Source organism: Felis catus, chromosome A2 (assembly GCF_018350175.1).
Source record: "Felis catus isolate Fca126 chromosome A2, F.catus_Fca126_mat1.0, whole genome shotgun sequence".
Taxonomy (NCBI): Eukaryota; Metazoa; Chordata; class Mammalia; order Carnivora; family Felidae; genus Felis; species Felis catus.
The window spans coordinates 120,794,455-120,810,988 of NC_058369.1; the positions used below are offsets into that span (position 1 = coordinate 120,794,455).

At 40.8% G+C, this 16,534-nt stretch overlaps 1 protein-coding gene across 7 annotated transcripts in view; it reads right to left on the reverse strand.

The window, feature by feature from the left end:
* CPVL (carboxypeptidase vitellogenic like) overlaps positions 1-16,534 on the reverse strand; it is a 136,313-nt gene that overhangs the window by 109,737 nt on the left and 10,042 nt on the right. For 5 of the 7 annotated variants that reach the window (XM_023250461.2, XM_019825633.3, XM_045052542.1 and 2 more), the window contains one exon: positions 6,960-7,145. In XM_023250461.2, the coding sequence (XP_023106229.2) occupies positions 6,960-7,122 (163 nt within the window). In that variant the 5' untranslated portion in view covers positions 7,123-7,145. Of the gene's footprint in view, positions 1-6,959; positions 7,146-7,843; positions 8,865-10,210; positions 10,250-16,534 lie in introns of those variants that run through there. The other 2 variants (XM_045052544.1, XM_045052543.1) reach the window with 2 other exon arrangements.

The window sequence follows — 16,534 nt, forward strand, 5'->3', positions numbered from 1 at the left end:
TATCCCCACTTTACAGATGAGCTGAAGCTCAGAGAGGGTGAGTAACTTGCCCAAGGTCACACAGCTAGTAAAGGAGAGCTGGGATTCAAACCTAGCAGTCAGAGTGCAGAGTTTGCTCCTTCCCTGACCCTGCTACACTGCTTCTCAACCAGAGAGTTAGTCCCAAAGTAGGGGTGGCACGGGGGGGGGGGGGGGGGGGAAGGGAGCGCAAGCAGTGATTAGGAAAACAATGGAGGAGAAATGGGACATGGGTGGCAGGGGGTAGGGGGAACTGAAGGGGAGTTTAGGTGAAGAAAGATTCCTTAATGCTGACAAAGCAAGTGTCCCCAGTAAAAACTAATGATTGAAGAAAAGCTATTTATGTCTGACACATATTAAGTAGGAGACTGGTTAGAGAGAGGAGCAGGTCAGGAAGCTTAGTCCTTCACACACACCACCCACTAAAGATGCCTTCAGCAGGGTGCTGGAGCCCATAGGCTCTCAAGCTGTTAGCATCTCTTCCCACCTTAGCATTAGCAACTAGCCATGGTAAGAACGTCTACATGCGCAGATCAGTGTGCAAATCAGGACCCCGTCCCCACAGAGCTGCTTGTGACACTTACCAGCACACCATGGCATCGGGGCTGCAAGTTCCTCTTTTAAAATGAACCTGCCTCCTGGCAGGGAAACTCTCATCTAGACAGCACTGTTCCCTTTCCTTCGTACTTTGCTGATCCGTACGCTGCTACTGACCGTCTCTGTGGTCCCTGGGCAGTCCCTTGACCTGTCTGTGCTTCAGTTTCTCATCTACGGAAGGTGGATGACTTCACGTGTCAATGAGAATAAGGGCGCATGCATGTACCACCTTAGAAAAGAAGCTGGCTCATAGGGAGCACAGCTATTGTTACCTGTGAAATGCACCTGCTGATTAGGAACAAGTAGCATCTGGGAGCAGAGGAGATGGTGGGATAAAGGCAGGGTCTCAAGAGCAGTTTCTGAAGGGTCCTGCTAGGCTAGTACCATAGGAAGAACATGGGTAGACCCAGGTTTGTGATTCTGACCAGGCCCCCTGGCAAGTTGCCTTATCTCTCTGAGCCTCTCTTTCCTCTTGTGCAAGATGTGGATACCGATTCCCCCACCCTGGGCTTTCTGTGGGGATCAAACTCAGCACACGGAGTTGCATCTAAAATAAGGGCTCGGGCAAAGGAAGCGAAGATCATCACTGGCTTGTGGGCCACCCCACGTGCTGTCTAGAAAACTCTGCCTTTTTCTGGCGGTGTCTGGTTCCCCCAGGGAAGATTGCTTAACTCAATCCAGCTTCTCTAGCTCTCCCCATGCTCTTCTCAAAAAGACCTATCCCTTGCTGCCAGAAAAAGAAAAAAGAAAGGGAGAGGAGCATCTCAAGCAAAGGAAAAGGGGGATGTTTAGGGAAAGTGGTGATTGCCAGCCTCCACCCTTCCCTCCAGCAGCCTTGCCTCCACCCCACCCCACTTTGCTTCCGCTCTCAATTAGCCCAAAGAAGGCTGACCCTCCAGGGCTGGGCAGCCTTTCAAAACTTTTTTTTTTTCTGTTTAAAAAATTGAGATATATTGGACAAGGAACATTATATAAGTTTCAGATGTACAACCTAACAATTTGACGTTTACATATATTGCAAAATGGTCACCACAACATCTAGTAAACACCCATCGCCGTACGTAGTTACAATTTTTTCTTCTGGTGATGAGAACTTTCAAGATCTATTCTCTTAGCAACTTTCAAACATGCAATATGATATTACTAACTGTAGTCACTATGCTATATATCATATCCCCAGACTTCTTTTGTAACTGGAATGTGGTACCGAAAACACTTCTGACATATTTTCCCCCAAACTATCAATCTTCTCAGAATCAGAGAACCCCCAAAAAGGTGGATAGAGACCTGAAGGTAGAAGGGTTAGGAATAAATGAGACGTGACTCACAGCGAGGTATGTGAGCAGCAGGGATTCGAGAAAAAAGACAGAGAAAAATGAGAAACGTCGAAGAAGAATGAGAAAAGAAAATATGTAATAGAAAGGAGCTGGAGGGAATGGAATATGGGAGAGAGATGATTGAATCAATGTATCTCTCTGAGGCCAGCACAGCACAAGGTCTGCTGGCCTGCTCTGACAATGACTCCGACGTTCCCCCAGCCCTCCTTTTCTGAAGCTTCCAAAGTTGTTTCTCTGCTACCTTCTACCTCCCCAGGTACATTTCCTGCCTTGCCTTGAAGATCAGGGGCTACTGGAAAGCAGGGAAATTGGTCTTGTCTTCGTACCCACAGGTACAGCCAATTTACGCACTGGCAATGCACTAGGATTAGCATATTTCTACAAAACCCTCCTAAAGAAGGCAGGCCTTATTCAGGTCTTAAGAATTTAGAAGGCCTTTTTCTGGCTCACTAAAAAGTGTTTCACCCTATTTCAATTCTTAAATTTCCTTTAACGAAGTCACGGTAAAACAATTAAAAGCTCTTTCAACTAAAATGATATTTTGTATTTTCAAATGTTCGGTTCATCCTTCCAGAGTCTACCAATGGAATGTGGAAAATAAACTCCCAAGATGTAGGGGTTTCTTACTTCCTGGAACCATGACTCACAATTCAAATGTTCAAAACAGTTTAAAAAAAAAGGAAAAGGTTTTCTTTGAAGTGATTTCACTTCCTCCTTATTATTCACTGCAGTTACCAATGTTTATGATATTAACACTTTGAAGAGGATTGGGTTGTGACCAAAGAAGGACTTGAAGCAGCTAATCAGGGTGCAACTTCACATTTACAAAGTCTTCAGTCATCAACAGTACTGCACAAGACACGGCCAGACCGTAAGTGATAATAAAGTGACACCTAATAACAAAATAGTCTTTAAAGTTCGTGAAAAGGCAGTGTTTGTAAATATTTAAAAATTTGCCTCCTTTATTCATTTTGTTTCAAGGGTTTATTCTAGCTGCAGAGAAAGTAAACGTGCAATTACAATTACACAAAACTAAGCCAGCTAATTGGGAGATTAAAAAATAAAAACGCCCTTGTCTTTTTGTGAATTACTGTTTATCTCAAGAATGTTCCATTGCGATACTAAGACTCATGCGCCTAAGGTTTTGACAGACTCAATAAACAAAAGGGATTTAGGGGAATGAGCTGACCATCTGTCCAGAGCTTCCTGAACTTTCAGTAAAGCGGATGAATAAAATTATCCTTAATTATGTTATCAGGGCTGTATGTGAATGCCCAGATGTACCAGAATTTGGATCAGCCACTCAAAATTCCATTCAAAGATTTTGACTGCGTAACAGAACTTTAGAAAGTGACATTACATCAGTTTACTATTTTAGAAGTTGTCATCCATCAGATGGCGATCTATCAGACTTGGCACAGAAGGGCAGAAGATGAAAACTACCTCCCTCAGAAACCTTCCTTGCTACTGCTGATGACCACAGTGAAATGTTTGTAAACAAGGAATACAGGAGTGGTAGGGATGTGGACAGTCTCTCATATGGATTTCTCTGTGTTTTCACTTGGTTCCTCCAAGATGTATGAAACAGACACACCACCACGCGTCGCTTGCGCTAAATGCCTTTGTTGAAACTGTTTTCCTCACTCAGTATACACAGATCCTTTCCTAGTTTGGATCTAGTCACATAGCACAGTGGTTCATACCTTGGGTTCTGGAGCCAGCAAAGATAGGTTTTAATGCCACCTCTGCCACTTACTATCATTAAATGGCTCTGAGCAAGATACTTAATTCCTCTGGGCCTCAGTTTCCTCATCTATAAAATGGGAACAATAATTATGCATTCTTCATTACCATTGCTCTGAGAGTTAAATAAGCTAATGTGTGTGTAAAGCCCATGTCTGGTATATATTCAGGCCTAAAATTTAAATTCTGCAAGTATTTATTATATATGCCTATTACATATAGAAACTGTGCTATGTATTGGGAATATAGTTATTAAATATTAGGATTTGTTATTTTTCTTACTACACTGTTGCTATTTTCTGGACTCTACCAACCGATAGGATAGCTTCCTTCTCAAAATTTCCAACATGCCTACCTCAAAACGTGACACTTTAGTATTTTAGTATTCACTGCCTTATTCCTGAATTGGTTTCATGTGTGTGCATCTGGTCACTCCAGAAGAGCACCAGATTCTAAAACAAAGGGAAACAAATTAGAGCAGGCAGATCCCAGAGCAGAAGTCAGAAAATCTGGGTCTTAAACACATCTCTGGTCCTATTACCTGCATATCCTTGGGCAAGTCATGTAACGTTTTGGGAGTCTCAAATTCCTTCTGTGTGGATTGGTAGGGTTGGTTATGAGTATTCAACGCCATTTCAGCTCTAACTAAGTGATTTGGTTTGATTCGTTGTTAATGAACATAATCTAAGCCATCAGTACCCACTTACTAAAGAAGCCCAAATGAATGCATGCGATCCGTTTTTGTAGATTTGGATGATATTTTGCCTCTTCGTATATGTCTAGTGATATGAGCCTGTACCATCGGAATACCGTCTTCTCATGACTTTTCTACATCAAGAACAAAATGAGTCTTTTTTAAAAAAGGAATGACTGCATTCTCTGACTACATTGTCGCTGGCTACATCAAATGTACACAGGGGCACCTGGGTGGCTCGGTCAGCTAAGCGTCTGACTCTTGGTTTCGGTTCAGGTCACGATCTCACGATTCGTGACTTTGAGCCCCACATCAGGCTCTGCGCTGATGATGCGTAGCCTGCTCAGGATTCTCTCTCTCCCTCTCTTTCTCTGGCCCTTCCTGGCTCTCTCTCTCTCTCTCTCTTTCAAAATAAATTAATAAATTCTAAGAAAATGTACACTAATATACACTGACGATTTTATCCAAGTTTTCCACCTCTTTTCAGGAAAGAGATGGTAAAACATGGAGTCGACGTGTATGTCAGAAAAAAGACACATGACCAGGACTCCAGTGCACCCCCAAGATACAAGAATGTTTTGGTTTTAAACCAAACAAAACCCAAAACAATAATACCCTGTTAGCTATGAGAATATTTTGAATGAAGAAGCGTTGCTTTATTTTTCACCTTCTTTGTGGAGTACGTAGATTTATTTTTGATCTTGAAAATGATTATTTCCCTCAAATATCCAGCATCACTTCCACATCCCCCTGCTGTCTACCAACCTAGCAGACTCACAGCCACGAACTCGGTTGTCCCGCCTGTGATTCGAGAGCAGTCAGTCCTCCAAAGCGAACACCAACGTCTCCATCTATGGGCCAGCTTCCCCATCTTTCATCTAAAGAGAGTGCTCCTGAAATAGTCCCCCATCCCAATCAACTGTCCCCTCTTCCCAATCATTTCTATCAGCAAATACATTGTCTCCTGCTCTCTCTCTCTCTTTTTTTTAAATATGAAATTTATTGTTAAATTGGTTTCCATACAACACCCAGTGCTCATCCCAATAGGTGCCCTCCTCAATGCCCATCACCCACTTTCCCCTCCCTCCCACCCCCCATCAACCCTCAGTTTATTCTCAGTTTTTAAGAGTCTCTTATGGTTTAAAGACCCTTCCTGGTCCCACAGCTCCCTCCAGCCACTACCCCATTTCTCTGATTCCTTTTACAAACAACACCTGAAAACAGCTGCCTATATACTATTTTATAGTTCAGGAACCCACTGATGTCCAGAAAGATTAAGTAGTGTTATCTACCTAGTGATTTACCTAAACAGAAGGAAGCATTAAGAACAGAGGCAGGTCATAAATTCTAGTCTCCGATGATGCCCAATAACACCTTTTTCCTATTAATAATAATTATTGGAAACCCCACAATTTCCAAATAAAAAGTGATTTACAAACACTAATATTTAGAGAGCAACGTATAGGTTATAGAGCTTTCATGTGCGTTTTCTCATCTGATTCTTATAACATCCCTGTGACTTAAGTGGTTGTGACTCCATGTTGTTAATGAGGACACCGAGGTCTAGAATGTTTGAGTAACTTGCCGTGCAGAGGGGCCCAACAGTATGCCTGTGGTCATAGACTCCGGAGGGAGGCTGTCTGGGTGTGAATCCTGCACCTACCAGCTGTGACTCTCCAAGTAACTTTAAAAAAATTTTTTTAAGTTTATTTATCTTTAAATTTTTTTAAATGTTTTTATTTATTTTTGAGAGAGAGAGAGAGAGAGACAGAGTGAGTGGGGGAGGAGTGGAGAGAGAGAGGGAGACACAGAAGCCAAAGCAGGGTCCAGGCTCTGAACTGTCAGCACAGAGCCCAGCGCAGGGCTCGAACTCACGAACTGTGAGATCATGACCTGAGCTGAAGTCAGACGCCTGACTGAGTTACCCAGGCGCCCCTATTTATCTATTTTGAGAGAGAGAGAGAGAGACAGAGAGAGCAAGCAAACAAGGGAGGCCTAGACAGAGGCAGAGAGAGAGAATACCAAGCAGGCTCCGTGCTGTCAGTGCAGAGCCTGATGTGGGGCTCGAACTCACAAACAGTGAGGTCATGGCCTGAGCCTCAATTAAGAGTCGGATGCTTAACTGAAGAAGCCACCCAGGTGCCCCCAACTCTGGCAAGTAACTTAATCTCGTTCTGCTTTAGTGTTCTTAGATGTGAAATGGGTACACCCGCCTGGGTTGTTAAGATGCTGACGTGAATTTACGTAGAATCCTCGGAACCAGTATGGGTAGTAAGTTCTAAGGTTAGTATTTATTATTGCCCAGCTGGGGACAGGCACTACACCAGTTTTATAAATAGAAATGTAGGTACTCGACCACCAGATAATCTGTCCCTGCCAAACTCTCATTTTAGCTCAAAACTCTGATAACACATGACATCAAATCATTAATACTTGAAATAAAACAGCTGGGTTAAAAAATACCAGAATGTATTTTGAATCCTGTAAAAAAAACTGCTAAAAAACAAAATAAAACAAAACCCCAAACTGTTGAAAATACCCCAGTGGTTTTCTGATTTTATTAAACTTACCTTCTTCAAGTTTGCCAGCTTCAATATAGGGAGTAAGAAATAATGGCTCTCCTACATTTCCCTTATGTGGTACGGAAACCCGAACATTTTTGTATAAGGAGTGAAAGATCCCGCCACCAGGGCTGAACGTGAACACGACCACCAAAACAATCGTCTTCCACATGGCACCAACCGGTCTCTCTAGGCCTAGGATGAAAACAAATGAATCCAAAGAGTAAATATTTACCCAGCCCTTTTACATACAAGACATTCATTTATTTCATTAAAAAAAAATGTATATTGTAAAATAAATGAATAAATATTCTGTGTAAAGGCCCGGGGCTATTCAAGGATTCACAATCTAACTAGAGAAACAATTTATATTTCTAAAACTGTGGTCTGAAAAGTAAACTCAATGCAGGATCAGATAAAACTTCAAGACAACAAGGACTCTGTAACTTATCACCAAATGTGTGGTAGAGATGCTTACCTACCACGGGAAGGCACAGGACTGAGAACATATCTCTGGCCAAGAGAACCTAGGAAGGCCTTAACAAGATTAGGTGTGAAGGGAGGGTGGGTGGAACCCAGATGGGCAGGAGAAATGGAGAAAGCATCACTTATGGGGGGGGACAGCTTGAGCAAAAGTGAGACTTCAGTTGTCCATGGGCACTTGGGCAGAGAAATTTAAAATAAACCAAGTGGATTTCTGCTTACCTCTTCTGTCTCTTACAAATCACAAACTTTGCATTCAAGAACAAAAAAAAAAGAAGAAAGGGAAGGTCCTACAACTATCTTCAGGTCTCTGCCCTTATTGCTAGCTGATAAACTCAATAGCTGGGCCTCAACCTTTGTGAACAGTTTTTCAAAGGTCTTCAAATCTGATGCTTGCTTAGACTACTCACCTCGGCTGATAATAGTAGTGACTTAAAGTTGGCGATTTCCCTAAATTTGTAAATAAATATGTAATTTGTATTTTCAATGGGCTTCCCCATGTATTTTTAGCTGATTTGAATATCCTAATAGCTCAACCAGGAAATCAAAGATTAATGGCACTAATGTTAGATAAGGAAATGTTGATTCCTTGGATAAGGAATGCCGCAGCCAAGAACATGGTAAACCCAGTCAAGGCCAAAACCCGGCACAAGGTGAGTCAGGGGCAGATGCAGGGTCAGATCTCATCTTTTTATAAAATTGTGATGTTTTGTTCATCGTGGATTTTCTTGCATTATTTTTATTTTTTTCCAGATGTTGCATTAAAATACTATTTATCATGATTATTGAGTTTTTTGGCACTCTCTTACATTTTAGACCCTAGTCAAGTGCCTCACTTACTTCACCTTAATCCTTAACGCTAAGAATTAGGATCTTCCATCAGTGCTGTTACATTACTCGGCACCTACTACCATTTAAGCCAGATCCGAATTCTTAGCTCTAAAGTCTAAATAAAGTACATGAAACTAATAAATACTTTACTCACTTAGGTTTCTGGATGTAAAAATAAATATACAATTATGCAAATATAATGCCTGCTTCGGACTGTTGAGTGCCTTAAAATACCACGCCATTAAAACATCTTAAAAACATGAAATGTATAAAAATCTATTACCACAGGCTTGTCGCAACCCAAGTTAGCATAAAATGAAAATATTGTTTGTAGCAAATTTTAAAAGCTTTTCAGACACATTTCCCCAATAAGATAAACATTTATAATTATAATGTGATCAAATACATAATTCTTGTCAAGTCTTTCATGGTTAACTTAATAGAATTCCCCATGCTTCATGTAAACAAGCCCAACCAAATACAATATGCAGCTAAAAACTGGTCTTGCCTATTATGGACTATCATAAGGAACAAAATGAATTTAAAAACTGAAGTTAGTCCCAAGAAGCCCAAGGTACTGACCACTATGGCACTAAATTAATTATGTGAACTTGTTTTAATACTGTAGCTACTTTCAAGGAATACTTGAAATCAACAATCTTACTCTCCAACTGGTTCGGGGGGGGGGGGGGGGAGAAGATCTGTGGAATTAAAAAAATACTGGAAAAAGCTCTTCCAGTAAGAGGTTTTTTTCCTGGCGGCAGAAATAAGGAACTAATCACACCACCTAATTTCTCAATCTTCCTGCTGCAAACTTCCAGCTCCCTTTAATGGAAGTCATTAATATTTAAATAACCAGGGTAGTTACAACACCTCCCTTGAAAGCAGATGTTGACTCAGAGATGTTAAAAAAGGGAAAGAGGTAAAACTCGTCTTGTCTTAATTGACATAAATCGAATACATAAAAGTAAGAGTTCGGTCAATTTAGTAGATCTCATTAACATTTAATCAAATAATTATTAGAGTCATGGTTTCTCATGGAGGTGAATTAAAGCAACAACACACTTCATTGCATAATTCTCACTTAACTGCCAGAATTGCTGAACTCTGCTTGGCTGTCACGTCTCCTAATGAAAATGAAGGCTGTTCTCACGAATAAGGAAGTGTGGTTTTCTTCTTAAATCCTTCTCAAATGTTTTTGTTTATACTAAATTAGCCTGAATCTTTTAACGTATTGAACATTTACTGAGTACTTTCTAAACAAAACATCCTCTACTAGAAGCAATTGCCTAAAGAACTGGAGGGCGGGGGCGGCGGGGGGCGGGGGGGGGGGGCGGGGAGAGGGACTATTCACCAAACAATTCATCATATCTATTTGGAATAATATGAAAACATTGGTGCTATTTCCAGTTCAAATATATCATATTGAAGGATTCAGACAAACCGTTCCTCTTAATGTTTAGAAACATAAAATCTAAGTAAATACAAAGCAATATTGGCAGAATCAAGTAAGCTAAGGTCAAAGGTATGTGATTTGCTAAAATTGTCTCACTAATCCTTAAATATTACAGCTGGAAGCCATATGTTCAACATACAATTTTTTAAATATAAACACAGATATTTATCACTGTGTTCCTTAGAATAACAAAAACTATCAACAGTATAAACAATTTACAATAAGTCAGTTATTATACAACAAAAAGATGGAATTATACACAGCAATTAAAATGACAAGAATGGGAAAAGGAAAAGCAGGCTATTATATTGGATATAGGGTAGTTTCTCCTTATTTAATACTTCTTTAAAACTTCTAAATTTTCTACAATAATTAATCTTATCATCAGAAAAAAATAGTTTTCGGCTTTGCTTTTTTGATAAGAGAAAGTGAAACAGCTGATAGATGTGGCAAAAAAAAAAAATGCTTGTTCCTCATTCCTTGGTACTACCTGGTTATGACCTCTTGCGTTTCCTAGGAATAAGTGTTCTGTGTGCTCTTCTGGAATGCACTCTTCTTTCTCTAACATTCTATGGAGGTATGTCTTGATCTCCTAGAACCACAGAACCTCAAGACTCAAAGGAAACTTTCTCTTTGGTAAATTAGAAGGCTCTGCATAAATGTGAGGGGCTGTTATAATAATAATTACAATTATTATATAGTATTTAATGCCCCCGGGATAGAATCCATAACAAATGTGCATGCGATTGGTATCAGCAAATATTTGTTGAAGTGATGTGTCTAAATAATGAGTCATGGTATTTTAGACAGATGTGAGATATTAGATATTCGTGTGGACCAATTCTTTCATCTTGGAGACTAGAAAACTGGAGCCAGAGAAGTACATAAGTGACCTCCTTAAGATTACACCACTGGTGAGTAGTAGGGCCAAGACTTAAAGCTAGGATTTATTTGTGGCTCTACATCCAACCTGTTTTCCACACTTCCAAACTTGGTTACAATTATATTCAGATATTCTGTTCTTGTCTCAATAGACAATTCATAGCCTGTAACAGTCGTAAAAAAAATAACAAACGAACAAACAGAAACATAAATAAGTGAATCTTCCTAGAGAAATTTGATTTTTAGAAAAACTGACACTAATCCAGCTTCTGCCAACTCATTCACTGACCATTTGGCAAGACAGTGACTTCTCTGGGCCCCAGTCGCTATGTTAAAACCAATGGTTACCTTTCCAGGAACTTTGAGAGCTAGTTGTTCAACAAAGGCATTGTTAAAGATTAAACTATGAAAACTTACCATTAAATAGGTTTTATTGAAAGATGTAATAAATACTCAACACTCATCACTGCATAACTATTGACTACATTTTACCATGACTCGGGGTTATGGTTTTTGTATTTGGTGGACGGATTACATAACGGTTGGTTACAGTGCATTTCTTTCCAGCTCTGTGTTCAGGAACATCTTGTTGGTATCGTGAAATCAGCCATAGTGGGAGTATTTACACCACAGAAATCAGCAAACAGCACAAATCAGGGCTTTACCCCCACTCCCCCAGAAATCCAGTCGTTAAGCATTTACCCACACGTGTTGGTCTCATGTTCCTAATTTGAAAAATGAGCTGGAAACTACTTTCCATCAACTCACGCTCCAATTCCAATCGAAGTGATTGGCAGAAGGGGCGCCTGGGTGGTTCAGTCAGGTGAGCATCCGACTTTGGCTCAGGTGGTAATCTCGAGGTTGGTGAGTTCAAGCCCCACATTGGGCTTGCTGTGGTCAGCCTGTCAGCGCAGAGCCTGCTTGGAATCCTCTGTCCCCCTCTCTCTGCCCCTCCCCTGCTTATGTTCACCCAAAAATAAATAAACAAAAGAAAAAAAAAAAAAGAAATGATCAGCAGAAGAGACAAAAGGGAAAAATCCTGCCAAGTTTTCCTCTGTGTTTGGAAGTAACCACTAACACGGTCAGATATGCAAGGCTTCTAGAAAAGAAATCTGAAAAAAACATTGGAAACTGTGTGTTCTACCAATGGAAAAAGAATCAAAAACAAAAACTCCAGAATGAGGACAAAGAAAGCAAATGTGTCAGGCAGCCCTCTACTCTCTTCTCTCCTTCCCAAGTCCCTCTTTTGATATGTAGATTATTCTTTTTTTAAATTTTTTTTTCAACGTTTATTTATTTTTGGGACAGAGAGAGACAGAGCATGAACGGGGGAGGGGCAGAGAGAGGGAGACACAGAATCGGAAACAGGCTCCAGGCTCTGAGCCATCAGCCCAGAGCCTGACGCGGGGCTCGAACTCACGGACCGTGAGATCGTGACCTGGCTGAAGTCAGACGCTTAACCGACTGCGCCACCCAGGCGCCCCGATATGTAGATTATTCTAATCAAAGGATGGAAATAAATGGTATAGCACCAATAGACCAGCTGTTTAGATTCCCCTTACCTATTTAACTGGCTCCCAACATAATAAAAACATTCCCTAAAACAAACTAATAAAACAAGCCACCTAGTGACAGACATTTCCATGAAATCTGTAGTAAAAAAAGAGTATACAAGAAAGTGGTTCCTCTACTTTAAAAATATTTTTTTAAATGTTTATTATATGTGTGGAAGAGAGAGAGAGAGACAGAGCATGAGCTGGGCAGGGGCAGAGAGAGAGCAGGCTCCGGGCTCTGAGCTATCAGCACGGAGCCCGACATGGGGGCTCAGACTCACAAACCGCGAGCGAGATCATGACCTGAGCCAAAGTTGGAGACTTGACCAACTGAGCCACTCAGACGCCCCTCTACTTTATAAAGATTTAAGCACATCTCAAGATTATTCAAGCATACCCAAAGCACCTGAATCCTGTAACAAAGAGTTCTTGGGCAACCCTCAACTTAAATACCAAACCAAATCCCAAATCTAGCTCTTTTGCTAAAGGATTTCCATGCGAACAAATGGTTTATGTGTATAAACAAACAAACCTTTATCTAAATAAACAAACCTTTTAATAAATAAACCTTTATTTTTAGCGATCCACCCCTCACTTTCCTCAAGACATCATTTTAATTTCTAAAATTGATATTTGAAGCTCTCTTTTCCCAGAAAAGACATAGCACACGGCACGCAAGGTGAGAGGTGATAGGCAACTTTCTGTTGAGGGGGCACTGAGCACATGCCTATCTTCTTTTCACAGCACCCCACCCCCACCCCCACCCCCACCCCCACCCCCAGGGCATCAGACAGGAGCGTCTCCTCTTGCTAATGACTTAGTCATTCCCATCTCTGCCATCATACATTTGGACTCACAAGAAAGGAAGATAAATTTGAGTTATGTGGCAGGTGGAGGATGAAAAGAATCAGGAAGAGGAGAAAATCGTATCTGACACAACAGAAAGAGCTTTACCGTGAGGTCTCACTCCAGCCAGAAGGAAAATTTGAGTGGGGGCGGCAAGTAAGAAAGCAGACATGTCCCAAAATGTTAATAACAGTTTTGAAAGAGAAAGACATCCTCATGATCAAAGGCCTCATCATAACAATACCAATCACAGCTACCAATCGTTGGACATTCTCTATGTACAAGCAGATGTGCTAATTGCTTTATATTTTTATTTCTCACCTTTGGGGGGCAGGTACTAGTATCATCCCGTTTTAGAGATGAGAAACTGATCCTTAGAGAATTTAAGTTATTGGCCCAAGTTCACACCACTAAGTGGTAAATAAAGGAGTTAAGTCCAATCCCAATTCGTTGGTGAAGACTATTCTATAGTCACAACACCAGCATCTCGTAAGATGTGCTATGTGGGCCAGAGTCCCTCCTCCCTTTTCAGGTAAATTTGGAAATATGACATATTATATCCCTGCAGAATAAAATTATTATGTTGCTAAGAATTTCTGGTGTAAATAAATCTGTTAAATCTTAGCCCAGTATTTCCCAAACCAACCAATTTTTGATCAGGAAATCCTTTTTATTTGGGGGCAATATCTTTAAAAAAATCATGTAACACACTCTGTGGTCTTTATTCAACAAAAGATGATAGAGGAACATCAATATCTTAGGCCCTTCCTGCTCCAAATGACCTCAGAAAAGCGTTTGGGCTAACACTTCAGTTATGGTTAGGAAACATCTCTGGGTGGAACCAGCCTTGAGGAAACAGTGCAAAGGCCCTGAGGTGCAAATAAGTCTGTTTGTTGTTTGTTGATGGGAGTACAGTAAATGAAGGAGAAAGTGGCAAGCACATGATGAGTTCAGAGAGGGCGGTCAGGGCCAAAATATGTAGAGTTTTAGCCGTATTCATATTCATTAACATTAGGGAGTAATATGGTCTAATCAGAATTGCGAAACGTGAAATGATCACTCTGGCTGCCACCTAGCAAGTGGACGATAGGAGAAAAAGGATGGAACCAGGACACCAATTAGGAGGCTCATGTAATACCCCAGGAGAGATGGGAGAGGCTGGGGCCAGAGAGTAGCGGTGGCGGTGGTGAAAAATGTGAGCTGCATTTTGTAAGGAAATCCACTGTCATTTATGAATAGACTAGATAAAGTGGCCGAGGGAAAGAAAAGAAGCAAAGATGACTCCTAAGCTCTTCTGCCCAGAGCAATTTCATGGATTGTTACCGGTTGAATTTTGTTCCCCCAAAAGATATGTTGAAGTGCTAACCCCCAGCACCTCAGAATGTGACCTTATTTGAAAAAAGCGTCTTTGCAGATGTAATCAGTTAAATTAGAATGAGGTCATGCCGGATTAGGGGTAGATTTTAATGCAATGTAACTGATGTTTAGCAGAGAAACCCAGAGAGGAGAGTGCCATGCAAATAAATAAATACATACATACATAAATAAATAAGCCAGAGAAGACAGCTATGTGACAGTGGGGTGGGGGCAGAGACTGGAGTGATGCATCCACAAACCAAGAATCACCAAGGCTTTTGCTGGCAAACACCAAAAGCAAGAGTCAGGGAAGGGTCCCCCCTTCCCCTCCCCTTCTACAAGTTTCAGAGAAAACATGGCCCCAGGCTAATTTTGGACGTCTGTATGAAACAATACATTCTGATGGTGTAAGCCCCACAATTTGTGGCATTTTTTTTTAATAGAAGCCCTAAGAAACTAGTACGTGGATAGTGGGACCAATATCCCACTGGAGGTTGGGAAAACTGTGGAAGGAGTCGTGATGGAGAGGGGTAAAATGTGAGTCATCAACAATAAAATGGGAAAGAGAAGCTCATTGATTTCTTATTAAGATCTGTGTGACATTATTATAAGCCAGGGTTTCCCATAGGATCCTAATTCAGTAAAATATCAATAGATTTTAAAAAGACAAAAAGTTTGGGAAGGTTTGGGTTAAACGAGCTTAAATAGGCTTCCTGGTTCCAGAACATCTCAGAGCCTTTCACTTATTAATGGGCAGCATGTGTTTGACTGTGACACTATTCTTAGAAAGGCCCTGAATCCAGAGGTTTACATAAGACATACCCAGATGGGACACTAAGTACTAGGTTGAATAATTTTTCAAGCCCCCACTTAGCTATTATCAAACAGGAAAGCTGGAATTTGAAGCCAGATTTAAGTGATCTCAAAGTCCATATATTTTCCATATGTCACTGTGTAAATCACACAATATAAGAAAACCTGCTTCAGTGTAGCTTTTGACGAAAGCAGAATTCTGGGTAAACTGGATTATCTTGGCATTTATAAAACTTATAGGTGCTAAAATTGCAAGTGATTTAAGGGCATGTTTATCTGCGAAGAAGAAATGGAAGAAGAAATGCTTCCCTCAGTTTTGAAAGTAATTTTGTAGTGGTAGCTGAAGCCCTCAGTCCTTTAGGACTCATGGCTAAAGCACTGTCTTCCAATGAGAAATTCTTGATTTTTCTGATGTAAATTAGACCTATTCCTCTTGGAATCAGTCTCCTTTTTGCTACCTACTGTGACTAAATTTCTCAACTAAAAACTTAAGATACACAGCGTGGCAAATACAAGGTACGACTGGACACGGTGGATGAGAACATTTTATGTGACGATGGTCCTGGGACATTCTGCAAAGTCGTCACCTTCACCAGCACTCCCTGAGGTGGCAAGAAACTCCTCCCTGATTCCAAAAGAGAGATGATTATTATAGAGAATCACCGCCATGTAATACTCCCTTAGTTGAGTCTAGTATTTTTCTCATCTCTCTTCCACACGTCGTTTCATTCAGTCTTCAAAGGAGTCAGTGGCTCTTCAACAGAGGTCCACGTTGATGAAGCCATCAGTCAGTTGCAGAGCTGAGGCAGACTCCCAAGTTCACGGGGCCATCCACTCATTCAACAAAGACATACAGTTGACCCTTGAACACCATGAAGGTCATGAGTGTGACCCTTGCACAGCTTAAAACCCGCACATAATATGGACTCCCTCCATACTCTAATGACTGATAGCCTACTGTCGACTGGAAGCCTCACTAATAACACCAACAGTCAAGTGACACATATTTTGCATGTTGTATGTATTATAAATTGTGTTATTATAATAAAGAAAGCTAGAGAGAAGAAAATACGAAGGAAAGCATAAGGAAGAGAAAATGCATTTATGTTACTTTACTTATCAAAAAAAATCTGCATCCAAGTGGACCAGTGCAGCTCAAACTGCAATCTTTAGCTCCTACTATGTGTTAGACTCTAATGGAGGCACAGAGAACCAGGGACAAAGCGTCTGCCTTCACAAAGCTTACTTTACGGTGAGAAAGAGCACAAAGGGAGCTTTTAAGTCCATCAACTGATGAATGGATAAAGAAGATGTGGTATATATCTATACAAAGGAATACTACGCGGCGATCAAAAAGAATGAAA